Source organism: Cyprinodon tularosa, unplaced genomic scaffold, assembly GCF_016077235.1.
Source record: "Cyprinodon tularosa strain WSP-4 unplaced genomic scaffold, ASM1607723v1 ctg358, whole genome shotgun sequence".
In the NCBI taxonomy this organism is placed as follows: domain Eukaryota; kingdom Metazoa; phylum Chordata; class Actinopteri; order Cyprinodontiformes; family Cyprinodontidae; genus Cyprinodon; species Cyprinodon tularosa.
In genome coordinates, this window is record NW_024039072.1 from 177,705 (window position 1) to 203,760 (window position 26,056).

Genomic DNA, 26,056 nt, shown 5'->3' on the forward strand with positions numbered 1-26,056 from the left:
CCAGCGGTTCTTCGCTTTGAAGTCCGCACTTAAACCTTTAGCCCAGTTGGTGTAGAAACAGCCACGAGGATTTCAACCGCCTGCCATGACTTCTTGAAACACCTACCTGTGGAGACAAAGAGACGATTAGGATAAAATAAAAAAATAAGTTTTATTTTATTTGCGGCTGAATTAAACTTCTCCAATAGGATAGGACAGGGACCGAAGCCAAGGCTGCTTGTTTGGGACCATACTTTAACGTTTTCTAATCAGAGCGGCAACATGGATGGTGAGTTGTATAGGGAAGCTGTTCCACAGGCCCCCTCTCTCGGCCGCTTTGATGTGCTGCTGCTCAGCTTTGAAGTTGAGAAATGCGGGCTGTGTTTCTTGTTTGTGGGCGAGAAATACGGTGTGATAGATAAGAAGCTTATGTGTGTGTGTTGGGGGGAGAGAGAGAGTTCATGAATGCATGAATGTGTAGCCAAGATAAAAAAAAAGGGAATATTTGTCGGGTGGTGCTTCTTCTTTTGGTTGGATTAAAAGAGAAGAAAAAAAAAAAGAAACGTGTGACCCCCCCACCCCCCTTCTTCTCCACCCTCTTTCAGATTTTTAACACCCCCGGCGATCTACATAGGCGGAGAGCCTGCCTACTCTGAGGTCAGTTGTTGAATGGGACAGGGTGCGTTCAAGTACCAGCGTTTGCTTTACGTGCGTGCGGCGCGGCAGAGCCTTCGTATAAGTCCGCCCGTCACTCTTCACTGGGACTGTATAACCACTCGGAGAGTTTTGGACTGAGTCGAAATGGACTTGGATCTTTACTTTCTTTTGAATTTTTATGGATTTCATTCTACTCTGCACTGCCATGGTATGTGTATATTTTCTTTGTGTGTTATGCTGCTTGTTGAGTTAATTTGCCATCTATTCTCGCTTGCTCATATTATGGTGCGTTCCCCCCCCCCCCCCCCCCCATTTACCTCCGCTTCTAACAGATCACCGTAGTATTTGATAGTTTAGACGCGTTTCCGGACTGTAAAAGGGAAAAAGAAACAAATGAATGACTGATAATAATCGCGCATAGATCTGTGATTCCCACCAAGTTAGTCGCGGTGCAGATCAGATCTGTGCGGACAAGGTGCGCGCGCGCTTGTGAGTGTGATCGGGAATTAATTGGAGTTGAAGCCTGTGACATGGACTCGTTAGGAGAACACGTGTAAATCCACTATAGTATGCGAGTCTATGAAGAGAGTTAGCGAGATGATTATTCCGGTGAAATGTTTTTGATGTGGCAGATCAATGCACATAGAGAATGTGGGCTGCAATTGATCTTTCATTTAGGTTATAAATAGATAAATGAAACTAGGGAGAAAAAGATCTTTCATTTTTCCCTTTTCTCGAGTTTCTTTCTTTTTTATTTCTTTTTTTTTTTTTTTTTTTTTGAAAGGGACTGTTTACTTGATGTCTATCTTTTGAAGTTCAGGCAGGATCTGGCTTTGATTAGATCAATACTTTGTGTTTCAGAGTGAAGAGGAGCTGAGAAGCTCCCCCGCTGCTTTTAGAGAGTGAGGAGGATTTTTTTTTTTTTTTTTTGGGAGGGTGGGGGAGCTGAAGCGGAGGCACCACGGCGGCACTCTCACACAGGCAGCCGGAGCCATGAGCAGGGCGCTCACGGAGCACATCAGCGGCAGCTTCCGAGAAGATGCTCCTCGTCCTCCGGTGCCGGGTGAGGAGGGAGAGGCGTCATGCTACAACCCGAACAGATGCAGCAAAATGAGAGCCCAGAGCAAAGTTAAAGATCTCCCCGCTGTTGCTGCTCTTGTTGGCTCCACGCCGCGGAGGAACGAGGATGGACTCGGAGAGCCGGAGGGCAGCGCGTCCCCGGACTCGCCCCCTAGTCCGATGGACCAAGTCTCTGCATTTCCTACTCGGCGACCTGGACGGCGCTCACCTGTTCAGGACCTTCTTGGAGCGGGAGCACTGCGTCGACACTTTGGACTTCTGGTTCGCCTGCAACGGCTTCAGGCAGATGGACTTAAAGGATACCAAAACGCTGCGAGTTGCCAAAGTTATCTTCAAGCGGTACATCGAGAACAACAGCGTGGTGGCAAAGCAGCTCAAACCGGCAACCAAGACCTTTATAAGAGATAGTATCAAGAAGCAGCAGATAGACTCGGCCATGTTCGATCAGGCTCAGACGGAGATCCAGTCCCACATGGAGGAGAACGCGTACCAGATGTTCCTGACCTCTGACATATACCTCGAATACGTGCGCACTGGCTGCGAGAACGCCGCCTACATGAGCCACGGCGCGCTGGGCAGCCTCAAGCTGATGTGTGGATACCTTCCTCCTCTTATGGAGGAAGAGGAGTGGAGTTGCAGTGACCTGAAGGCAAAGGCATTGGGGTCTGTAGTGGGACTGTCTGCAAAAAACCTGAGGGCTACTGCTACTATCCGGACAGCAGCTGAGGTGCTGGAGAAGACCTACAGGTAACTTTTCATTCCTGCTCACCTTGCAGCCCTGTGATCAGATTCAGAACTGCTTGATGCATTGAATGTTCCATACTTTAATCAGCACCATCAAAGCCTCATCAAACTGTCTAAATATGAAGCAGTTGTTTCTAGAGATGCTGATACTAATTTTAGGTTTTCTGTAAAGTCTGATTTTTGCACATAATTTTTATTCCTGTTATTGCACATTTAATATATAAAAAATGGCCATTAGATGAGGTAGGTTTCCAAATCTAGTCAGAAGTTAAAACATTATAGAATAACCCTGTTGTTTTATCAAAGCTCATTTTTCTAACCCTCTTCTGAATCGTATTTAATTTAAAAAAGGTAGTTCAAGGCAGCTATTAGATGGAATCTCTTTAGACCAAAAAAGATTGGCATCCATCATTTGATATAATTAATAAATACTGTGTACTACTGTTAACTGATCACAGTCAGTCAGAAAATTGGCTGATTCTGATCTCTGGGTAATTCGTTGGTGCATTTTTTTTTTTACTTTTGACTGAGGGGAGTTAAAACCACATGATCAAAGGGTCTCAGAGGAACATGGCTGTATATTTGTGCCCTCCTGCCTTGCAGTTAGTCAAGAGGTTGGAGGGGTGGAGTGGCGGGGATGGGTACAAAACATCAATGCATCTGAGCCTTCCTTTTAAGTAAATGGTGTCTTGCAGGCAGCCCTCTGCTGGCTTGCTCAAGTTTCCTGTGCTTTGAAACCATTCCTCCGGTTCAGGAATGAACTCAGACACCAAAACCTCATGACTGTTACAGCTACATCAAGTACCATATATATATATATATATATATATATATATATATATATATATATATATATATATATATATATATATATATATATATATATATATATATATATATATAGACAAAATTTCAAATTATCAGTATTTATTCTGCCCTCTCTAAGTCTTTCCACATTCCGTTTAATAGCATAGAACCTACTTAACTTTTTGAAAAGAAAAATAGTTTTAAAGATAGCAAGAAAAAAGAAACTTTTGCAGATATCACTCTTTTGGTCTAATATGAAAGTCGAACTGTTTGCAGAAAGCATTTGAGTTTTATTTGAAGAAAACATTCTATTTATTGTTCAACAGCTGCAATCTTTTTGAGCCCAGGAATATTATCCAAAACTTGGGATTGTTTGTGTCAGGCTTCATTCAATGAGATTTAAATGTATATATACTTTGTTCTGTCAAGCAAATATCTTGTCTTTTCTGGAGTTATTTCCTTATATTCCTGTTTTGTAAGAACATGTCAAGTTTGTAGATTTTTTTTAAATTATCTTACTGGAATAGATAGTTATTGACATCAAGGGATAATGAGGTTTTGACAAGGGTGCTGTGAGATGTCACAGAAGTGCTGAGGTGACTTAGGTTTTCATTGACTTCGTCATGCAGCCCTGCTCTTTCTCAGCTACCCATTGCTGGCTAGCTGGCTTAAAGTACAAACTGTGATGTTTCAGGTATTTTTGTCTTTCTTGTTTGTTTCTAGAATATTCTTAGATATAGAAATTGTTTCCAGTCCAACATTTTTATATTTTCTAAATTATGGGCGTACCAAGGTTTAAAAACAATATCAAAGACAGGAATGAAAGGAAAGATTAAGGGCAATGCTTCATATTGCTTCTGCAACTGCCAAACAGCTGCTACCTCAAATACAATCAGATCATGTTGTACATTTTTGTATGAAAATTCTGAGGCACTGAGGACATGTTTTAATTTTTTACTCACGGTTATCTCACCATAAGAATCTCAAACTGACACATGCTAGAGCACATGTATGAAAGATTTTGTGTAATCAGTGACTAAGTGTAGTAACTCATTTCCAACTTGTCCCATTGTAGTTTTTCCTCATGTCAGCAGATGTGAGATAACAACTGTTCCTCATTTGGTAAGAGGTGCCCATGTGCGGAGCAGGGGAACCAATAAGTGCAGGGTTTGTTGACATGTGGGCATATCCTGGTTTCCTGGTGTGATCCCCCGCAATCTTTTTTCTCCTCTTTAAAAAGAATAGCAGGTACAGAGAGAGAGGGATCATTCTACCCTTTCGTCCCCCTTTCCCACTGCCCCTCACAGTCTCTGTGGGTCAACCAATTTCCATCTCAAACATGTGGAACTAATTTTGCCACTGCACAGACTCCCCTCGTCACTTTTTTGGAAGGACCTCCAGCGCTCCCAGACTCCAAAGCGGTAGAACGACACGACAAAACATCCTCGTCTCAGTTCCACCACTCCAACCACAGATCCCGCTTTGCAATGGATTTGTGTGCGTCAGTGTTTGCCCTTCTCTTTCATTTCTGTCCTGCGCTTTTATCTTTTTTTTTCTGTTTGAAAGGGGGGGATCAGTCTGACAGAGACTTAGCATGCTTTGGAAGGAGACAGGGAGACAAGAGGAGGGGAAAACAGGAAGGGGGTAAATGAAAGAAAGAAAAGAAACATGGGGAGAGAGAGAGGGAGGGTATGTGCAGAGAGCCCAGCTGTGCTAAATACCTGACTCTTTGCATGGACTCTCCAAAGGTCAGATTTGTGCTTGGGGCCTATGGCTTTAGTCATGCTGGGGTTCTCCTCAGCTCTCCCGGCAGAAGGCATTCTCATAAAGAAGGGGCCCTCCTTCCCCCTATTTCCCTCACTCCCTCTCTTAAGCTCAAGTTCCCCCTTCCTCTCCTTCCCTGTCCACCCCTTCACTCCTGGAGCAGGGATGCAACACAGCAGGATAGAAAGCAAAGAGACAGAGAGACTTTAGAAAGGAAGGCAGGGAAGAGGTGGCTAGGGAGGGGCAGGAGGGCAGACTGGCTGATAGCAAAGAGAGATGGAGAAGAAAATGCTCCCGGGAAGGTGAAAGTGGGAAAGATTAGGAGTCTGGGGAAAACAAACGTCTGGAGCCCCTATATGTTAGATTAGTAAGGGCCTTGAAAATATGACTGATCATATTTCACACTATTGATTTATATATCAGGAAAAAACGCAACAAACTATGTTCAAGTACTGGTTCCCAAACCTCCCAGATTGCAATCCAGGAAGCTCAAAAGGTTTGACTTGTGGTCCCAAATATCAGAGTTTAAAGAGATCATTGAATGATTATATAGGGTATTTGGTGCTGCTCCTTAAGGTCTCTGAATAGGGTGTGTAACATTGGTTGGGCTGAAAATAGCATATTTGCTGTTCTATAAGCCCTAATGCAAGACTGGTTAAAAGCCCTAGAATGTTTTCTTCCTTTTATGGTATGGTCATGAATATTTAGATAAGCTGTGTGCTGATTGGTTGGTTTACGAGTGAAGCTGCTGAGCAAAGACGCATCATAGCAACAAGCACTCACTCACTGAAACATCAAATTGTTGATGTGGTAGGGTGACCAGACATCCTTTTTTCCCCGGTCATGTCCTACTTTTCATACCGAAAAAAACCCTCTGGGGCTAAGTTCAAAATGATCTGGGACTTTGGTCGACTACAGTGCAGCATGTAGTCGAACCGAGCCGTGAGCTCCGGGGCTAGGGATGGAGCGACCAAACCCGACACGGTGACGGTAGCCTGAACACGGTTCGGTCTCTCAGTCCCCGGCTGCCGGGGTTCCCGGACCAGACCCAGAGTTCGTGGCTAGTTTCGAAAGCCTGGTCCGGTCCAGTCTATTGTTTGGACTATCCAGGACTGAAAAATGGACCCATTCTGTATGCAGCCTGGAACACTGCATTTACGATAGTGAACCAGTGGGCTTGTCTGTATGTCAATTCAGGGCTTCGTTTGGATTCGCCTATTTTATGGTGGAAGTTTAGAATTGTGAGATTAGCAGAGAAAGGATGTGTCGATAGGGTTTGAACTTCTCTGTACGTCCATTTCACCCACTGAACTATCGTTATACATCTATGACAAAGTGAAGTCGGTTTTGCATTCTTTGACCCCTTTAAGTGCATTTTTACAGTGCTAATTTAACTGGGGCTACAATTAAAACTACAACAAAACCGAAAACCACTATAATGCTCTTTGCTGTTTGGAAAAAAATAAATTTAAAGCATTGTGTAGTTTTCAAAAGACATGTTTTTTTCAGTTCCATTTCCAAAAACTACATACTTTTTACCCAAACTTTAGAGAAGTTAAAACACTGGTTCTCAAACCTCACTTTAATATGGGAGTTTTGGAAGCCAGTGCAACAAGAACATATAAGAAAATATTTTAAATAAAGGTTTGTCTTTTATTTACCAAACTACAATCGGTATGCTTTTTTTAAAGACTTTTTTAAAGAAGTAGTAAAGGAAACTAAATGTCCCAGCTGCACTTTAAAACTATTTAAACTTATCATAGGGCATTCAATTTATATCTGGCAAGTCTAAGTGTTATAGATATAATATATGAGTAATAGGAGTCAGAATGGAGACCAAAAAGGAGAAATAAATACAAGAATTGTGCCATATTATGCAGGCAAATTAGCAACAAGTTTAAGAATTGTGTTCAGCATTTGGAAAAAAAGTTGAACTGAACTAGTTATACACCCAAAATTCTTCCAAATATTAACATATACTGATTAGTCTCTTTCTGGCTGACTTTGTTTACTTTGAGGTCTGACTTCCCGATTCCCGAAAAAGAAAATGGTTAAGCTGGTTCCTAGATTTCAAAAAATTAAAGTAAAAACATAGATGTGTTGCTGGATGTTTAAGTTAGTCAAACATTGGTTGTAGTTGTTGGTTTTGATCCATTTATTACACTATATAAAAAATATCATAGTACTTGAGTTGTCAGTCATTGATCAGTCATTGATCTTGTTTTCTTACTGGTGCAGCTGCAAAGCTGTTGCCTAAGCGTTGACTTAACAACTGTCATGGAGGAAGCACTTCTTCACAACCACACCCATGGGGACCATGTGTTTAAGACCTTCCCTTGTATCTTGCACAGGTCCCAACGACGGGGAGACCCTGCCAGCCCGTACTTTGTCAACTCTGGCTATGTCTTTGCCCCCGCCACCAGTGCCAATGACAGTGAGATCTCAAGCGATGCAGCGACGGATGATTCATTGTCAATGACCGACAGCAGTGTGTAAGTATCGTGCTTTTATTCATATCTTATGCACAAAAATAAATAAAGGCCCAGACGAGTCTGGATATGAAGCTACAACTTTTTCAGGAAGCTTATTTTAATCCAAGCTGATCACATCCAAAGCTCTGTGCAATTTTATTACTTCCATCGTATCTGTATGAAAACCGGCCAGATTTCAGTCAACACCTTCCCAGGAAAAAGTCCAGGGATGTAAAGAAAAATATTTGGCCTTGTAATCCAGCAAGCTTGGCTTTTCCTCAGGGCCAATGGACTGCATTGCCGAAGAATAATGGTGTGTAATGTATTTTAATTATCCTCTGTGATTGACTCCAGGTAATTCTATTAATGTGAAGTTGTTACTACAGCCTCAGGGGAGATAACTCTGGGAAAGTCATTACTTCTGAAGGCCTTTTGAAGTTTATTCTGATGTGTTGTAGGCTGGAAAAAAGGGAGAAAAAAAGAACATCTTGATGTGGGTGGAAGCGTTGCCTCGTTTTCCTCAAAGTTGATATGTACGCATCCCACCCACCCTTCTGCCACCAGACTTTTTTATATTATCAAATCGCTTTTGCCCTTTGAAGACCTGCAGAGGGGGGGTGTGTTGGCCATTCGGATCTCAAGACAAAGTCATTGAAAAATGTTGGCACCAAATGAAAGAAAGCTTACTCACATGGTGGTTCGGTTTCCTGCCACTGGCCTCTGCGCCGTGCTGAGATCATGTGTCTGCGAGGCTTTCATGGGGGTTACTCATTCCTAGGCCCCTGAGGCAAGACATAAGGAACCCCCACCCCTCAACTCTTCCTCCTCCTGGCCAGTTTAGTCCACCCTTACAGCTTCTCTCCTCCACCTTCAAAGTTGGAAGCGAGAGTGGTGAGGATCCAAGTGCAAGGGAGTGAGAAAATAAAGTGCATAGAGTATAAAGGGCTTAACTGAATCGCTTTCAGCCTATTGTTAGGTGAGGGGAGCTTAGTGGGATAAGAGGGTGACTGGCTGCTTTGAAAATGACTTGCACCTTTGAATAGGAGTTCCCCATAAAAGTGAGGGCCCATGAAACGGTAAAAGAGTTTACGGCTGCTTTCTCTTGCTGTCCATTCATATGGTCTCAGATGTTCTGTATTGATAAATATTGTAGTCAGTCAGGAAGGATTTTGTGAGCTTTGTTGGTTACACGGGGGCTCCATTTGGGTTTCACTTTTGAAAGGTGTCCTGTAATTACTTCCATTTTTTAAGGGTTTATGGTTTATAGATGGGAAGCGTTAATTGTTAGGTAGAAGAAGCATGAGTCATAGTGCCACTACTAAATATTTCTGACATAAATGTGGTAGAGATCCTCAGATGTAACAAATGGCTTAACTGCTGAACGGCAGTACTTGTCCTATTTTTTAACTCGTCCTCGTCTCCTTTTGATTCAAAGGAACAGTTTGATTAGCAGTTAAAAGACTTTCTGCAATTTTGAATCTAATTTCCCAGATAAAAAAACGAGAGGGGTTTTAAAAAGAGAAGCTCTAAGAAAGGTTTATGGTAGCAGAGGTGGAGGGGTGGGATTTTTTTTCTCTTTTTGCTTATATCTTATTTATGGATTTACTTGGACTCTGGGGAATGCTGCTGCACCAACTTCAAACATTACCTTATCTTACAAACCAGCCTTTTGATGTTGCTGAGATCAGAGACTCGTTGCGGAGCGCTTGCCAAACGAAGATGGCAGCGGGTGCATATGTGCATGAGTGTGAGATTTCAAAGAGCCAGCAGAAAAAAAAGTAGCATTTGGGCTAGGTCAGACTCTTCTGAGCGGCCAAAACGGCCGCAATAATGGGCCAAGCATAAGTGGCAGCTGACTGGAGGAAGCCGTCACACAGAATGGGTGGACAAGGTAGTTAGATCCCTACAATATCCAGACACATTGTCCTAATTGTCCACAGTCATTTAGCATCGCTTGCTAAACATATTTTTTTTTCAAAGTTTCCAACCAAAAACAACTTGATCCAGAACTTGGCAAGTTGCTGTGGTCTTTTGTAGCTACCCACTAAACATATGAAAGCTAAATCTGTTAAATTTTTTTTCTGTTAAACTAACTGTAGAAGTGAAAAACAACTGCAATATCTCGCAAATGTAGAGAGTTGTCATTGGTTCATTAAGGGAGTGAAAGAGCAGTCCAAGAATATGACCTATAGCAGAAAACAAGAAAGCATCAGAGCACAGCAAAGTTAAAATTAAATTACTCAAAGGTAAAACTTGCTCAATTTAGAAATTATTTACAAGCTATTGAACCTTTCATTTTACATTTCTCATGGAAACACATATCACTGTCTACTTCCTTAAGCCGCACTAATCGTATCCATGGTAAATATGCAATACTAAGACTGTTTGAAATGAAAACTTTTCATGAATTTATTTCTTTGTTTTAAAGATATTGGTATCTCACACAGTCACACAGATGTAACCTGTTCTCCAAAGACGTAATCAAACTCCATATTGTTAACACACATTTGATACAAAGCAGTGATGAGTTTAACGCTCATTAATATTTCTAGTAGGTAATCACATGTTGGTGCCACGTTTGTATGTTTTTTCTCTTTCAATCTAAGCACTCTTGTTATAGATGTGCTTTGAAACAATAAGCATAATGTGGCAAAAGTAAATCCTAGTTTTTTAGCTGGTAACAATAATATAATATTAAATATGTGGTTTTTTGTTGTTGTTGTTGTTTTTGCAGAGATGGAATCCCTCCGTACAAGATGGGGACCAAGAAGCAGCTCCAGCGAGAGATGCATCGAAACATTAAGATCAACGGCCAAGTTACGCTGCCACACTTTCCTGTAAGTTTCATTAATTACAATCTTTTTTTGCCCGCAAGAACTTGAGTGTTTTTAGGTTTAAATTATAAACAATTATTTACTTTCAAAGAATCCCTAAAAAAAAAACATCTGCATAACTGATGTTTAAGGTTCTTTCCATTTAATTTGCTTCTTTGGCTATATGGTTAGCCATATTGCCAAAGAAGCATTAGTCAATTTAATAACAATTTCATGTAAAAAATCATCATAATGTCAGTTTACAAACCAAGGATCCCTCAAGCATGTGTATACGGTCCAATTTCCTTTTGTGTGTTTGAGAAAGTCTGTGTATCATTTGATGTAAGATATTATCTGACCTGCTTAAGCTGTGGTTGGGTGGTTTAGATAACTGGGTCAAAACAGGTTGATGCAGATTAGGAAGCAGAAAATCAAACACGCATTTCTTTTGTCTTTCTTTATCCAAACACAGGAATGTGTTGTTTTGGAGGGGATGTATGTGTGTTCGTAGTTGCATTTTATGTTTGCCACAATTTTCTCCATCTATCCTTCTCTCTCCCTCTGTCTTTCTTTTCCACTTGCTCCTCTTTAATGTCTCCCTCCTGATTTGGAGATGGCTCTGTCTCCCATGATGCACCAGCCCCAGGCAGCAGGGGCCTCCGTGCAGGGCTGGCGCTCCTTTGCCAGCAGCTCCGCTCGCCTTTTTTCTCCTTCCCTTTATCATGTCTACAAAGAGATGAAACAACAAAAAAAGTCAAAATCAAGAAAGCCAGTGTGCCAAATAACAAAAAAGTATGAAATGGAGAAAGAGAAGACAGCGCATATAGTTAAAGAAAAAGGAGGATAATGTGACTAGAGTACCTCTGAGCTGCCCTGCATGCAGCCTGGAAATAAATTACTACTTTCCTTCAGATCTTCCCAGTGTTTGACTCCTCTGTCTTCTTACTCTCTCTCTCTCTCTCTCTCTCTCTCTCTCTCTCTCTCTCTCTCTCTCTCTCTCTCTCTCTCTTTTCCTTCTTTGCCACCAATGCCACTCCACAAACACACATCTCAATCTTCTTCCTCTTTCTTCATGCTGTTAATTTCGCCCCCCTCCTTTTTTTCTCTCTTCTTCGTCGATATCTGGCTTTTATTCAGAGATTTAGAGCCGTGTGTCCCTCCCTCCCCTAGTGTGCGTTTGATGTTTGACAAGGGCCCTTTGAAGTGTGCTGACTTCAGAGGCTGCCTTGCTGATGGTTTGGTTGGGCTACAGAGGGTACAGGCAGGGGGCCTCCCCTCCAAGCGAGACCAACTGCTACCCCGCTATAGCTACCCCCTTCTTTTCCTCTCTCCCAGCAGCTTGGCACCGCCAAGGGCACTGGGCATGATGAGATCTGGGATGGGATGGGCAGCAAGAAAGGTTCAGGTTAGCTTGAGGCCAAGGGCATATGTATTATGTCCTTTTTTTTTTTTTTTTGGAAAAGTTTAAGGCTTTTTGGAACGAGAAACGATTTGGGCAAGGGCAATGGATTAATGCACCATATTGCATCCATCTGAAACACCACGTAGCCACACTTGCACACTTATTAAAGTCTCTTTCTCTGTGCTGTTTACTCTCCAGAGGACACACCGGCTGCCTAAGGAGATGACCCCAGTCGAGCCCTCGGCCTTTGCCGCCCAGCTCATTGCCAAACTGGAGAAGCTGAAGCGAGAGCAGGACACAATGAGCTCACTGGAGGAGAGGCTGCAGCAAATTCAGGAGGTAAGCAAAAGAAAAGCGCTTTTCCAAAACTGTTGATGCAATTCAAACTCATTTACATTTTGACACATCAGAATTACAAACCTTTATGTGATATACCACCACAAGCTGGAATTGTGAAGTGGAAATTACATGATATTGAAGGTATAGGGTAGGATTTTAGCAATTTTTTGAAAAGAACCACCCTTTCCACTTAAAAAAAAAATGCACATGCACAACGCTGTACCCACTCCAAAGAGGGAACACCTATTAAACGCATGCAAGATCGTGCACAAGCCCATTTCTCCTCGTGCATGCTCTGTTTAAAAGCTGCTGTTTGCATCGCTCTTACAAGCTTACTTAAAGAAGATTTGCATTTTTTTAAGATATCTACCTGGGGACGAGCACGTAGGATGGCCTTAGGTAAACATATCACTAGAATGATTGACTATTACAAGGACCACCTATTTTGATAATCCACTCATAAAAAGAAAATCCTCCACTATACCTTTAAAATCTGCATTGCATCACATTTTTCTGCAATTACAGTCTTTTGCAACTCCTCGCTACTAGATTTGTTCATCTGAAGAAATGTTTATCTATACGTCCTTTTTGAAATAATGGCAAACTTCCTGGATGTTGAGCATCTGCAGACATCAATGTTCAAGTCAAATTATCAACAGCGTTTAAGTCTGGGTTTGACTAGGTCATTCCAAGAGGTAAATTAGTATTAGTAAAATTAAGATGGTGTGTTCAACATATTTCTCCTGCTCAGGTCGTCATTTGCCTGTTAACGAAAAAGGTTCAACTTTAGTCTGATCTGACTAACGCCTCCTTTCACATGTAAGCCGTGTCCTGTGGAACAGATAAGAAGTGGAATGGTTAATGAGTGTGAATATCTCTGCCAGGCGTTGTGCCTCCTCAAAAATAGTCGACTTCAAATATGCCTCCCACTTTGTAAATTCCTACTTGGATCCAATTAATTTCAGGCAGTGGTTCTGAACTTCATTCCAAATGCCTTTACGCCAGCTTTAGCATGACTAAGAACAGGGTATGTGGCATGGGATTGCAAAGTTTGTCTGGGTTTAGCTGCTTCTTCGCTCTTCTTTTGTGCTCTTCCCGATTTCATTTGGAAGAAGAAACTTTCAAACTTATGTTTCTAGACACACTTTAAGTGCCTTTAAATAGCACTTAGTTGCTCTCTAGTGGCACATTTGCTGAATATGTGTAGTGCCAGTTTCTTTGTGAAGCACAGGCAGATTCTGCATTATAGATGAAGGACACCCAAAGCCTGTTAGCGAAGATAACAGTGCAGCAAAGGAGAAAACTCGCATCAAGTTATTCAGGCGTTTGCTCTCTTTGACTTCATAGGATGATTGATAGAAGTGGATGGAAGCTGACACAGAAGTTCCTCAAAATTGTGATTATTAATGTTTAGTCTATTGCCTTTTCTTTTTGGCTTACAGGAGGAGGAAAGAGAGGAGGGCAGCAGCAGCAATTCCCTCCATCATCCCCTGCTCCCATCTGCAGCCCAGTGTGAGGAAGACCCCCAGGCCATCTTAGATGAGCACCTTTCACGTGTCCTGAAGACCCCCGGGTGTCAGTCACCTGGTGTGGTGCGGCACTCGCCGCGTTCACGTTCTCCAGATCAGACCGGCGTTCTGGTGTCTTCCGGCCATGGAAGTCTTTTTGGTGCTTATCACGGTCCAGCTAAGGTTCTGATGACAGGCAGGCAATCCACAAAGCATATCCACCATCACTACATACATCATCACCACGCTGGGCCCAAGACGAAAGAGCAGATAGAGACTGAAATGGCTCAGCGCGTGCAGTGCCTCTGCCCTCAAAGGGGTGCCAATTACTCCGACTTCACACCTGCGTGAGTACAGCATCCTAGCTGCCTCTTTCTGTATTGAGATTGTGCTATTTGAATACTGCTGGGTCCTAATGCCTCACTGTTGACTCTCCAGTTGCTGCAGCACTTTTTCCAGGCGACCAGTGAAGGCCTCTGGTGAGGGTGTGTCTTCACCATGTCTTCCCATGGTGTCCACCGACCGCTCTCAGAATGTTTGGCAGTGGATCTTAGAGAGCGAGAGGCAGGGCAAGCACAAGCCACACAGGCAAGTTCCACAAGTTCATAGGTACAGTAGAAGATCTAAACCACGTCCCATACTGACCTGAATTTTTCTCATTTCAGCAGCACTCAAGGCCTGAAGAAGATCAACCCTCTTGACTCCAAAATCCTGCCAGCTAGGACCAACACCTGGGGTGGAGCTGGCACTTGCAATGGGAGTCACCTTCGCGGCCATCACCCAGGCCATCCTTTCATCCAGGATCCTGCTATGCCCCCCTTACCGCCTCCCAACACCCTGGCACAGCTTGAGGAGGCCTGTCGCAGACTGGAAGAGGTTTCCAAGCCGCCAAAGCAAAGGTGCTAGTTTAATCAAAAAGGAATATGTTATGTCTTGAATATCTTTATAACAATAATAAAATAATTTAAGGGGATAGTTTTTTAACATAGCTTTTCCTTAACAGGCATTCAACAGCGTCTAGTAGCCTTCAGAGAGACAGGAGCCTTCCACCGGTTGGAACTGGTGCAGGCACCACTCAAACCAACCCAGAAGAGTATGTATGTTTTTTGGCTCTGATTTCAATAATCTCAACTATGTGCCTTTATTTTGTTTTTGTTTTTTTCTTCTCACCTCTATCTATTAAATCTGGTTTGATATCTGCTTAAGTGATTTCTACAGAGGCTAAATTTATACTTCGAAACTAGGTCGTCTGCGTATGTGTCGCAGTGAACACAGAGACGTCCCTGCCCCCTCTGCAGACACTCTGCTGCACCTCTCCCAAATTGTAGGCAACCACAGACAGGAGGCATCTAATTGGTCAAATCTACTTCCGCTCTACTCTGCGTATTTTCTGTTTGGTACCTTACCGGCTTGTTTTGTTTGTATGACTGTCATTGTGGAAAAAGATTCGTGAAGTTGGAGCAACTAGAGGAGAGAGGTGCACGAGAACGTTGGGATCCTTTTTCCACCTGGATCCCAGCTCTTTTTTGCCCTCATGTCCCTCCGTTGTTGGAAAAACTTGCCCCTACTTCCTCACCGCCTCAGCCGTATCTAGACCACAGCTAGTTCGTGATTGTTGTTGTGGCATGGAATAACAAAGTGCAGACCGCGCTTCCAAATTGGGCATAAATCAAAAATATCTGCGTCAAGCTCACTGCGACATACTGCTGCGGAGTATAACCAGCCCGTTATTCATGCGTCCCTCATGTAATGAGTCAAAATAGTTCTTGGCTTCTCTTCTAATTCTTTTTTAATTTTTTTAAGATGATACATGCTTTAAATATATATATATATATATATATATATATATATATATATATATATATATATATATATATATATATATATATATATATATATATATATATGTCTCCCATTTTTCTGAAATACAAACACCACCAGAACCAAAAGATTTTGTTTTGCATATTACCTCCGCTGTTTTTAATGTGCTAACCTAGTGGCAAGATCTCTTAGTTTCTCTGGTTTACCTTTCTGCAAGCGACTTTTTGTTATCTTATTTGTTAAATATTTTTATTCTCTTTTTTGTCTAAAAGCTAATATTATTTCAAAATTTCAGGTCAAAGGAGCTGGTGGTAACGTACTTTTTCTGTGGTGAGGAAATTCCGTATCGCAGCATGATGAAGACCCACTGCCTCACCTTGGGTCACTTCAAAGAACAGCTGAGCAAGAAAGGCAACTATAGGTAAATGTGCTGCAGTGACACAACAAATCCTATATTAAACGACTCTGGATAGACATGTACTGATCCAAAGTATGTTTTTTTATTTCGTAAAGTTCAGATTTACCCATTTAAATTTATTCTGATTTCACTTCAAGAGCTTTATTTAACAATGTCCAAAATATTTTTTATGATCTTACTGTGGTGGAAGTGGAAAAATAAAAAGGAAATATACTCTTCGTATTACATGACAAATTTAAACGGAAACATTTTATTTAATGAAATAAGGAGGTTAATGCTCAGAAATACAATGGAGGAATTTTGCTGCAGCCTATTTAGCCTTCCTGTTATCTGCAGAAAGCCTTGCTCTCTCTGCCCTTTTATAGCCTGAAATACAGGTTATTTTTAAATAGCTGTTCATAACTCTCTGCTTTCTGTTTTTTTTTTTTTTTTTCGAAACTTGGCCACCTGTTAATTAGTTAACTAATTAACAATAAATGAATGTCTGTATTAAACAGAGAGTGTTGTCACTATCAACTGGTTAATGAATCGTGTTTAGCATTTGGAAGAAGATTCTTTTAGTTTACAATTTTATACTAACTAGTCATTTAACGACTTTCTCTGGTGCAAATTTCTGATGCCTTTCTCGCTTTGAATAGTTCCGTTAAGACAGAAGAAGAATCACAGCAGTGGGAGTTTATCAACTTTACACATAGCTTCCTTTTACTGTACTTGTTTATATGTGGGAAGTTTTGGAGCCTGATAGCTGACAAAGAAACAAACCTCTACTCATCCACTTTATTCAGAGCTTTACAGAAAGATGGGGACGGAAAGGGGGTTCTGGAGTGAAATTTCACACATCTGGTCCTGATTTCCATGCTAAGGTAACCTTAATAAATTTGGCTTTGAAGCCTGGGCTATTTTATTTTGTGTGCTAGAACTATCGCAATGCTTCAAATTCCTCCACCCGACTATTACATCAGGGGTTACAATCAAATGCTGTGCAAGCACCTTTTTCTTCCGCGGGTACTGGGCACAGGATTGAAACCCTCAGTGTATGTGTGAGATGATGGGGCCATATTCCTAACATTAGGACGTTTTATAAGTAGCTTCCATCATGTTCTGGTAATCAACAGTTAAAACTACTGTACTACCTGCTACAGGGAGGACTCCCTGATATTTCAACAAGTGAAGCCTTTGCAGGCTCATGTGCAGTCACATCTGCTTGTTAGGCAAGAGAAAGGAGAAGGCCTGCAAACAAGCCAATGCTCCCCCAGCTATCCCATAACTCTTCAGTGAGCCTGTGAGAACGGGGTGGGGGATGAAGCGCCTGGCTTCAATGGCAGCAGAATGTGTGGAGTTGGTTAATTTGGACATGGCAGCGGTTCAGCAGAGAACAGTACTCCACGGATCTGCCAGACAATATTGGTGCCAGATGTTGTGAGGAGAGAAAAATCCTGCCACATAAAACATGTTCCAGTGGAAAGACTCCTTCTGTCGCTCTGCGTCTGCAAAAAAGTGATGACTTTGAACTATTCAGAGCATAAAATTTTGTTTTTATTTGTGAAAAAAAAAACCATAGTACATAAATACGACAATCAGTTAGATGGAGATGGGTAGTGTGGTTGTTTTTAGGAAAAAAATGAATCCAGACAGTATGTATAAATGAAAGGTATCAATTTAGATTTTTTCTTTAGAAATTTCTTTTTTAATGTCACTTTGTGGTGCATGTTCTGTAGCTGTAATAAAGCAAACCTCATTTACATTGTTCTGCAGTATCAATCAAAAACCACGCTGTTTGTGTATATTTATGTATACCCTCCTTACATGTGTTTGAATGACTCTAAGCTGAGCTCATTAAACACTTGGTTCCCCCTACTTTTTTTTTTTTACCTATTTTTATTCTAAATGCAGGCACACATGGACAAAATGATGGCTTTTTTCCATTACAAAGCTTATCATTAAATCCCCTCCCGCTGATCTTTTTGCTGAGTTTAAAGTAGAGAGTAGAATCATTAGGAACACCAGGAGACTTCACAGTCACTGGGACACAGCTAACCCTGCGAGTTATCTCCGCTTGTGTGAAGAAGAAGAGCAGCGGGTTAGCCAGGTGACCCCTGACCTTAAGGAAGAAATTCTCAGAGCAGATCCTTCATCCACACTGTTGCACCCATTTGCTGATGTGTTCGTTAAAACGCCAAATTTTGAGCCTTCCACAGTTTCCAGTTTTCATTCTGTCCATGCTGATTTTAGATACAACTGACTTATTTTATATGAATAAAGCAAAAGTATATATATCTATATATTTAATATAATGTTCCTACCCGTCATGAGAACATTTTTTTCTACCCCCTTTTGAGGAAATGGCGATGGGGCTGAGATTTTAATTCTGACTTTAGCATTTTACATTAGTGCCATCAAAACTGCCAACATTCTTTTATGTATTTTAGTAAAAGCAGATTACATTCACTTTCAGACTTTCAAAAGATTGCATGGATTTTCACAGTCAGCACATGTTTTGACAGAGGTTCAAAAAGACAGCAACTTTGTCTAATCTATTCAGCCCTCCTGTTATCTGCTGAATGTCTAGATTTCTCACAGCCTGAAAAAACGGATGTCCTGACATGTCATAGAAAATACAACTGATTTATAAATAACATTGCTTAACTCAAGGTTATCACACCATCAGACTCTCATACCAACAAAGGTCAGATTCTGTCTGGCATCACTAGCTTTTCTGTCTCTGTCGTTAATGGCAAGCTTTTTTCGCAATGTGTTTGTGTGTTTGAAGAACTTAGTTTTTAAGGCCGGCGTTGAAGCGCAGTCACAGACAGACACTCGGGCACCTAAAACGTCGACCTGTCTGACAGAAAGGCCCTTCATTTGACAGCAAGCCCAATTAGAAGGCAAAAAACACTGTAAAGAAGAAGGGGGGAATAGAGAGAGAGGAAAACAGTGGGTGGGAGGTGCTTAAGGACAGCCTATAATTAACCCTTCAACTTAATAAGTCCTTGCAGGACAGATCTGCAAACGAGGAGCCCAGCACACACAGGCAAGCCGTTTTTAGCGGCTCAAATTATCACAGGGAGTGTTTAAACGAGAGGTTCAGCTGTGTTTGCGCAGCGGTGTGATGTGGAGTCAGGCTCTACCTTTGAAGTGTTCACGGATGGCATTGAAGGCTATGACTAAGTTGTTTTGTACAAGATCCATTTCTGGCTCTAAGAGAGTGTGAGTGTTTGATTTGGACTAAAGGGAGCGTGTACACGTAAGTAGTCGTGTAGGAGCCTCAAAGCTGTTTAGAACAAGATGAAATGTATCAGTTGCCCTCCTGCTGCAGCTCTGTCAGTTATCGTTTGAGCTTAGGATTCCTTTTTTTCCTTTCTTTTCCAACTCTCACCTACGCTTTTTCTAATCACAAACTACTTTGTGTGTGTGTTTTTTTTTTCCTCTTCAGGTACTACTTCAAGAAGGCGAGCGATGAGTTTGAGTGCGGTGCGGTGTTTGAGGAAGTGTGGGAAGATGCCACTGTGCTGCCCATGTACGAGGGCAAGGTTCTGGGCAAAGTGGAGAGGATGGACTAAAAAGACGAAACACAAACAACCAGCGCCCTTTCCCTGTCCAACCACAAGTTAAGCTTTCCCTAAAGGACTTGAGAAACAGACTCTGTTAAAAAAAAAGACAAAAAAAAAATTCTGGACTTTTTTTTTTTTTTATTACATATTTCTTCTTATTAAGCTAAACAGAGTTAATATATCCAGCACAAAAAAAACCGATTGAAGGAAGATGAGCCAATGAAGTATGCCGAACTCAGAGGAGGAGCCGCCCCCTCCCTGATGCTCTCAACCAATCAGCCTTAGAACACACAAGGGAACGAAACTATGAAAACCAAGGCAAGAAACAACGGGGGAGGAAACACCCCGACTTCTCTTGGACATAACCACTGAAGATACAGATGACGTGACATGGTGGCAGACTGATGGTGTCCTGTGCAGTGGGCTAAGCAGGCGCTAATGGAAACTCCATATGTGTACATATACATACATGCATATATATGTATATATACATGTATTTAATTTATATCTATATATATATCTATATAGATATAGATTTGATTTTTTTTTTTTTTGAGTTAAAAGTTTTTTTTTAGTATTTATTAAAAAAATCTTTTCCTCTCCCATCCTATGTCTTAAACTTGTGACCCCACCCCCTTTTCCTGTTTCCAGCCAATGATCAAGCTGCTTTAAATGTTGGGAGAATACTGTGGTGATAATATTTAATGTTTGTCCATTTTTATGTTCCACTATGGTCGTTACACTACCCTTTTTTACAACTTAAGACCCAAAATAACGACCTGGGTCCCAGGCTGAAGCTTCGTCTCAATAGTGGTCGATCCCAGTTTTATATGCTGCTGATAGTTTGTTCAAAGTTGTCACACTAGGATCTCCCAGAGCTCATTGAATCTCTCGCCACTCCTCCCCTTTCTACCTGTCTTTTCCCTCTTTAGCGACAGAGCTCAATCTTTTTTTGTTGTGCCTTTGTTTGTAAATCAGGCATTGCACAGAGACGGGAAATAAAGGGATGGGGGGCAGATTCAAACAGACAAATGGCCTAATGAAGACAGTGTTTACAGCCTGTGCACCTAAATAACTCATGCTAACAGAATCGGTTCTGGCCACTAAGAGCGACCTCTAGATGAAGTCAGCCAATGTGTGCAAGGGGGGAAAAAAGTAAAAAAAATATGTGAAGAATTTCCGCTCCAGTATCTTTTGAATGTTGTTACAGTAACATCAAATATAGCAGAACTCCTGCATGTATTGTAATTATGCATTCTGAAGTATGAATACTGAAACACACACATACACATGACTTCTGGTGTTTCTTGAGTACAGCACCTGTGCCTACATGGATGCCATACCATGTGCTACCCTGTTTCAGGGTTTTAATATATATCCCTTGGTTTTCAGAAGGGTTTTTATGTTGAGAAGATATTTTTATGCTTTTAATAATGTCCTGTAATCATATTTTTGCTTTATCTTTTTTGTTTTTTTTACACCAATGCCTTTTTTGGTTGTTGTATTTGGTTCATAATATCTAAACTGTAAATTATACATTATATACAGAGTTTCATTTAAAGATTTACATGGATCTATAATTATTGTAATTATTGAGAGATGTAGCCTTTATTAAAGTTTTATATTTTTCAAATGAAAGCTGGTTGAACATTTTCCTTCATATTACAGAATGGCATGTAGAAGTATTCACACCCATTTAAAGTTACACATATATCAGCAGTTTACCACAAGCTTTTTTCTTTAATTTAAGTGGATCTTTAAGAGATGGAAAACAGTGCCTGATGGTGAAGTTGGCAGAAAGGTTCTGTTCTTGTTTTAGTTTCGAAATTACTAAGGCCATGTGCATTGACATTACAAACATGTCTTACTACAAGTTTCTTTTAACATTTGTGTTCTTTACACCCTTTCAAAGCTTATTTGTAGAGTTTATTAAATGTTAAATGAACTGAATTTATATAACGATTTCTAGTGAAGCTAACCACTTAAAGCTTTACACTACAGCTGCATTCACTCAGTTGTACTACCTACAGTAATTTGCAAAAAGTTTGATACACAACCTGGTTTTGTAAGTGCCTTGCCTAAGGCACACTAGCATGTGATAACAGGTAAGATGGAATTTTCCAAAAACCTTCAAACTGTAAGACAAGTGCTCCATTCACAGAGCCTCAGATGCTCACTATCAAGGTCAAACTGTTCAGTCATCAACGTCTGCATCCTGGGCTGTTGATCCCTTTAATTTCTCCATTGTTACTATGCAGTCACTAGCTGCATTTTTGATCAGTTCTTTACATCCCCGTCAGCTTGTTTAAGATTGTCGGAAATAGTTTTATCATCAAACCCAGTTTTAATCCTTACCACCTTATTCATGACCTGTCAGCTGTGCCCCAGAGTTCTGTAATAAACCTTTTGAAAACCTTACAGCATAGGTGGAAGAATAAAGAAATTAAATGGGACACACATGATATGGGCTCTAATAATAAGGTGGCCCTAGAGCAGGGGTGGGCAAACTTTTTGACTTGCGGGCCCGAATGGGTTCTAAAATTTGACAGAAGGGCCGGGCCAGGAGCATTTGGACAAGCAATGTAATTTATTAAACCTGGGGATTGAAATGTATTTAAAAAAACAGACAATTGAAGGTGCAAATTTAAAGAAATCAACATTTAGTGAAAAAAAAATCAATGGAATCACTTTCAACATTCAGAACATATTACCCAACGAAAGGTAGGGGTCTTTAAAATGAGAGCGATGTGCGGCATGTTAATTAAGCTACTGTACCGCTGCTGTGCGTAAATGCGCAAGTTGCTATTTTTTTCATAACACAGTAGAAAAACTCACATTTTAGTGGGAACAATGTTGTTGTTCTCCTTTTTTTGCCAGTGCATCAAAGTCTGGAGTTAGTTTCGTTGTGGCAATTCTGCGCGTCCGACAGAAATAGTATAGGCAGGATGATAATCTGGATGAACTGACTGCAATTATTAAGTTTTCAGGTGGACTTTCTCCCTTAAAAACATATTAAAACTACTTTATTCCCACTGATCACAGCAAATATAGCTGCAAGATTTAGATTATTTAGATGAAAAAAAACCTGCCAGCCGCCGCAGTGAACCCGGAGGCTACCCGGCCTAGAGGCTGCTGATGAAGGGATTTCTACTGTCAGCGCACCGCTGGTATGTGGGGGTCTGAGCGCCTCCGACAGAAATAGTATAGGCAGGATGATAATCTGGATGAATTGACTGCAATTATTAAGTTTTCAGGTGGACTTTCTCCCTTAAAAACATATTAAAACTACTTTATTCCCACTGATCACAGCAAATATAGCTGCAAGATTTAGATTATTTAGATGAAAAACACCTGCCAGCCACCGCGGTGAACCCGGAGGCGACCCGGCCCAGAGGCTGCTGTTGAATTAAGTTTTCAGGTAGAAAAATAGAGCGGGAGCAAAACTGAGTATGTTTGTGCTTTATTCAAGTATTTATTACAAAGTATTAATCGAACCCATCAAAGTCATCATTCTCTGTTTCTGAATTAAACAGCTGCACTAAATCAGACAAGCCAATTTCCCCTTCTTTGCTGTCAGAGTCACTTTCCGTGCCGGGCGGCTCCTCAGAAATGATGCCTGCTTTTGCGAAAGCTCGAACAACAGAGCCAGCAGACACGTTAGTCCAAGCATCTACAATCCATCCGCAAACGGTGGCGTAACTTGCCCGGCGCTGCCTTCCACTTTTCGTGAAACTGTGGTCTCTGTCTGTCATCCATCGCTCCCACACCGCTCGCAGCCTTACTTTGAACTGCCGGTTCACACCGATGTCGAGCGGTTGAAGTTCCTTTGTCAGATCTCCCGGGATAACGGCGAGCACAGCGTTCATTTGATTCAGCATGTTTTTCACATCGGCTGTGAGATGGGCACGCATGGAGTCACAGATTAACAGCGATGGTGATGCGTGGAAAAAAGCACCTGGTCTCCTCACATACACCTGCCTCAGCCACGCTTTCATGATCTCCTCATCCATCCAGCCCTTTTCATTTGCCTTAATATCATATGTCATCAGAGTGCTGTGTCTTTCTCGCTGTCAGCCCCCAGATCAGCTTCTCTAATTGGTTGATGCGGCGCGTCCAGCAGCAAAACTTCAATTTTTCTTCTCGAGCAGCAGCAGCGCGTTGGCGGCGAGTCAGATGCTTAAGCGCTCCTGACGCGCTGCGCCTGCTGCTCAAAACGCGCTGCGGGACCTTTTGATGCGCCTATACGCGCGTCAACCATTGACTTTGCATGTAAACTCGCTGCTTCTGCTGAGCCTGCTGCGTCCGGTTCACACCGATGTTGAGCGGTTGAAGTTCCTTTGTCAGACCTCCCGCAAAATGTTTTTCACATCAGCTGTGAGATGGGCACGCATGGAGTCACAGATTAACAGTGATGGTGATGAGTGGAAAAAAAAAACAACCTGGTCTCCTTACATACACCTCCCTCAGCCACTCTTTCATCATCTCCTCAATGAGGTGGTCTCAAAAGTCGCAGTTACAACACACATAGGGCGCACCGCACCAAAGGGCGCACCGCACATTTTGAGGGAAAAAAAAGACGTTTATGTGCGCCTTATAGTCGTGAAAATATGGTAATTTGGACAAGTTCGGCGGGCCAGATTAAAAAGCCTAACGGGCCGTATATGGCCTGGGGGCCGTAGTTTGCCCATGTCTGCCCTAGAGGGTAAAATTTTCCTCTAGTTTCTATTTAGGGGCATCAAAGAATATTTGACTGATTATAGATGAACGCATTTTTTTTTGAAGATTCACAGTAAAATACAGTGAAGTTTATGAGGTTGTGTCACAATAAAAGAGGTGTAAAAACTACTGCGCAAAAACTTTTCACATTGCATCCCAACATTTGATGTGTTGCATGCAGTAATGCTTAAAGGAAGTATGGGGAATTTTCGCACATTTCTTAAAATACCTGCCCTTTCGTTGCAGATGCACAACCATGTACCATCTCCCAATCCCATTTCTCCTCGTGCACACTTCTGTTTTAAGTTGCTGTTCTCATAGCTCACACAAGCTTACTGTGTCTGAATGTCTTCCCTAACCCCTAAATCCCTCATTCACCTTATAGAGCGGGGACTATATAGTGGAGTTTATCGTGTACTCAGTTAACTTACCGTTCGGACAGAAGATTACTACTTTTTGCTCCCCGTTGGTCACGTAACTACACCTCCAACGCGTGGTGCCTGTGCCATCGTTGTTATTATTCTCCTCTGTCAGGTAGTGACAGCGGGCCACTTTGACAGCAGGATATATCTGACTCTTCTGAGGCCTTTCTTATCTAATCATGAACTCCATAGACACTTTTTCTCTTATGACCCTCTGCCATTTTCAAAGAACGGCAGGGAGAAAGGTGAGCTTCCTTGACTGTCTGAAACTAACTCAACACACACTAAAAGTGCACATGCGCAAAGCTAACATGACGAGTACATAAGAAGGCCTTACATAAATATATCACCAGAATGAGTGACAATTGGGAAAACAAGTTATTTAGATGATAAACCCTGAATAAAAGATCATCCTTTATATCTTTAAACACATAATGAGATAATTAAGGCTGTCTTCACACCTTTTGTTTGTGCACTTTCTGCATCATCATGAATTGCATTGATGGTAATCTATACAGCGTGTATAGTTTGGTTTTTTTAGGTGAAGTGGCCTCATTAGGCTGTGGTTTTATTCTAGAAAACTAGACTAATAGTTGGATCAATTTTAGAATGAAAGACTTGGATTTTTCGGTTGAAAGCACAGATTGTGTGACTATAACTGATATGGATCAAACTGCTGTGCTTTGTGATCGTTGTAGTTCTACTGTAGGTATCTAGGATTAAAAGGTAGAAAATATGTAATCAGAGACTGTTAAGTCTTAAATCTAATGATTTAAGTAAAAGTTTGTTTTAAAATATCAGTGCTTAGTTCAACGAAAGAATAAGAAGATATTTGTTTTAGTCAGTATTGTTATGTATTTATTTCGTGTTATTTTGTCCACAAAATATTTCGTATTTTATTTTATCCACAGAACCATAATAGGTACTGTTATATTTATCCCACGTAGTGACTGGCCTGGCAAGACTGCTACAAAAGCAAGGAAGATTGTAAAAAAATGAATGCAAAAGAGAGAATAGAGTTATTTGTGGATTTGTGGATCAAGAAGAAAACAATAAACACTGCAGAGAAGCAGAAATGGCTAGTGTTAAATCAACATATCAAAACCTGCTATATAAGGACAGGTCAACGGTTAGGGTTAAAGTTTAGAAGAGGTTTGTCCCAGTGTTCTCCTCTTTATGTACAGTAGCCTGGAAACAGTTCCGAATAAAGTCATTTCCATAGGAGTGACATTAAGATGTAAAAATCTTATCTTGACTATTCGCAGAAAAAAAAAATCACAAGTGAGAAAAATATACAGATTATGTCAACTGTTGATTTTTATTGCAACTATTGTACTTTTTTAATAGTTAAAGTTTAAAGTTTGTACAGTGGTTAAGCGCATCACCAGTGTACAGAGGCTTTGTTTCTCAGACTTTTGACCTTTGCTGTATGTGTATATCCTCCTTTGAGCACTCCACTGGAAGCTGCTGCTACTGTGGTACATGCTGGGACAGCTGTCAATCTCAACAATGGTCAAGTCTGCTCGGATGGATACTTGGTAAAGAGAGAGATGCGAGCACAAAA

General features: G+C 41.3%; 1 protein-coding gene across 1 annotated transcript; it reads left to right on the forward strand.

The window, feature by feature from the left end:
• The first annotated feature begins 642 nt into the window (after nucleotides 1–642).
• On the forward strand, nucleotides 643–20,519 carry LOC119790208 (axin-2-like). The gene is given in 12 exon segments (XM_038295648.1): nucleotides 643–844; nucleotides 1,498–1,868; nucleotides 1,870–2,463; nucleotides 7,383–7,523; nucleotides 10,237–10,339; nucleotides 11,916–12,056; nucleotides 13,499–13,911; nucleotides 14,003–14,152; nucleotides 14,230–14,463; nucleotides 14,568–14,657; nucleotides 15,681–15,806; nucleotides 19,237–20,519. Coding segments are annotated over 11 exon segments (2,358 nt in total). The 5' UTR covers nucleotides 643–844; nucleotides 1,498–1,629; the 3' UTR covers nucleotides 19,364–20,519.
• The last annotated feature ends 5,537 nt before the right edge of the window (nucleotides 20,520–26,056 follow it).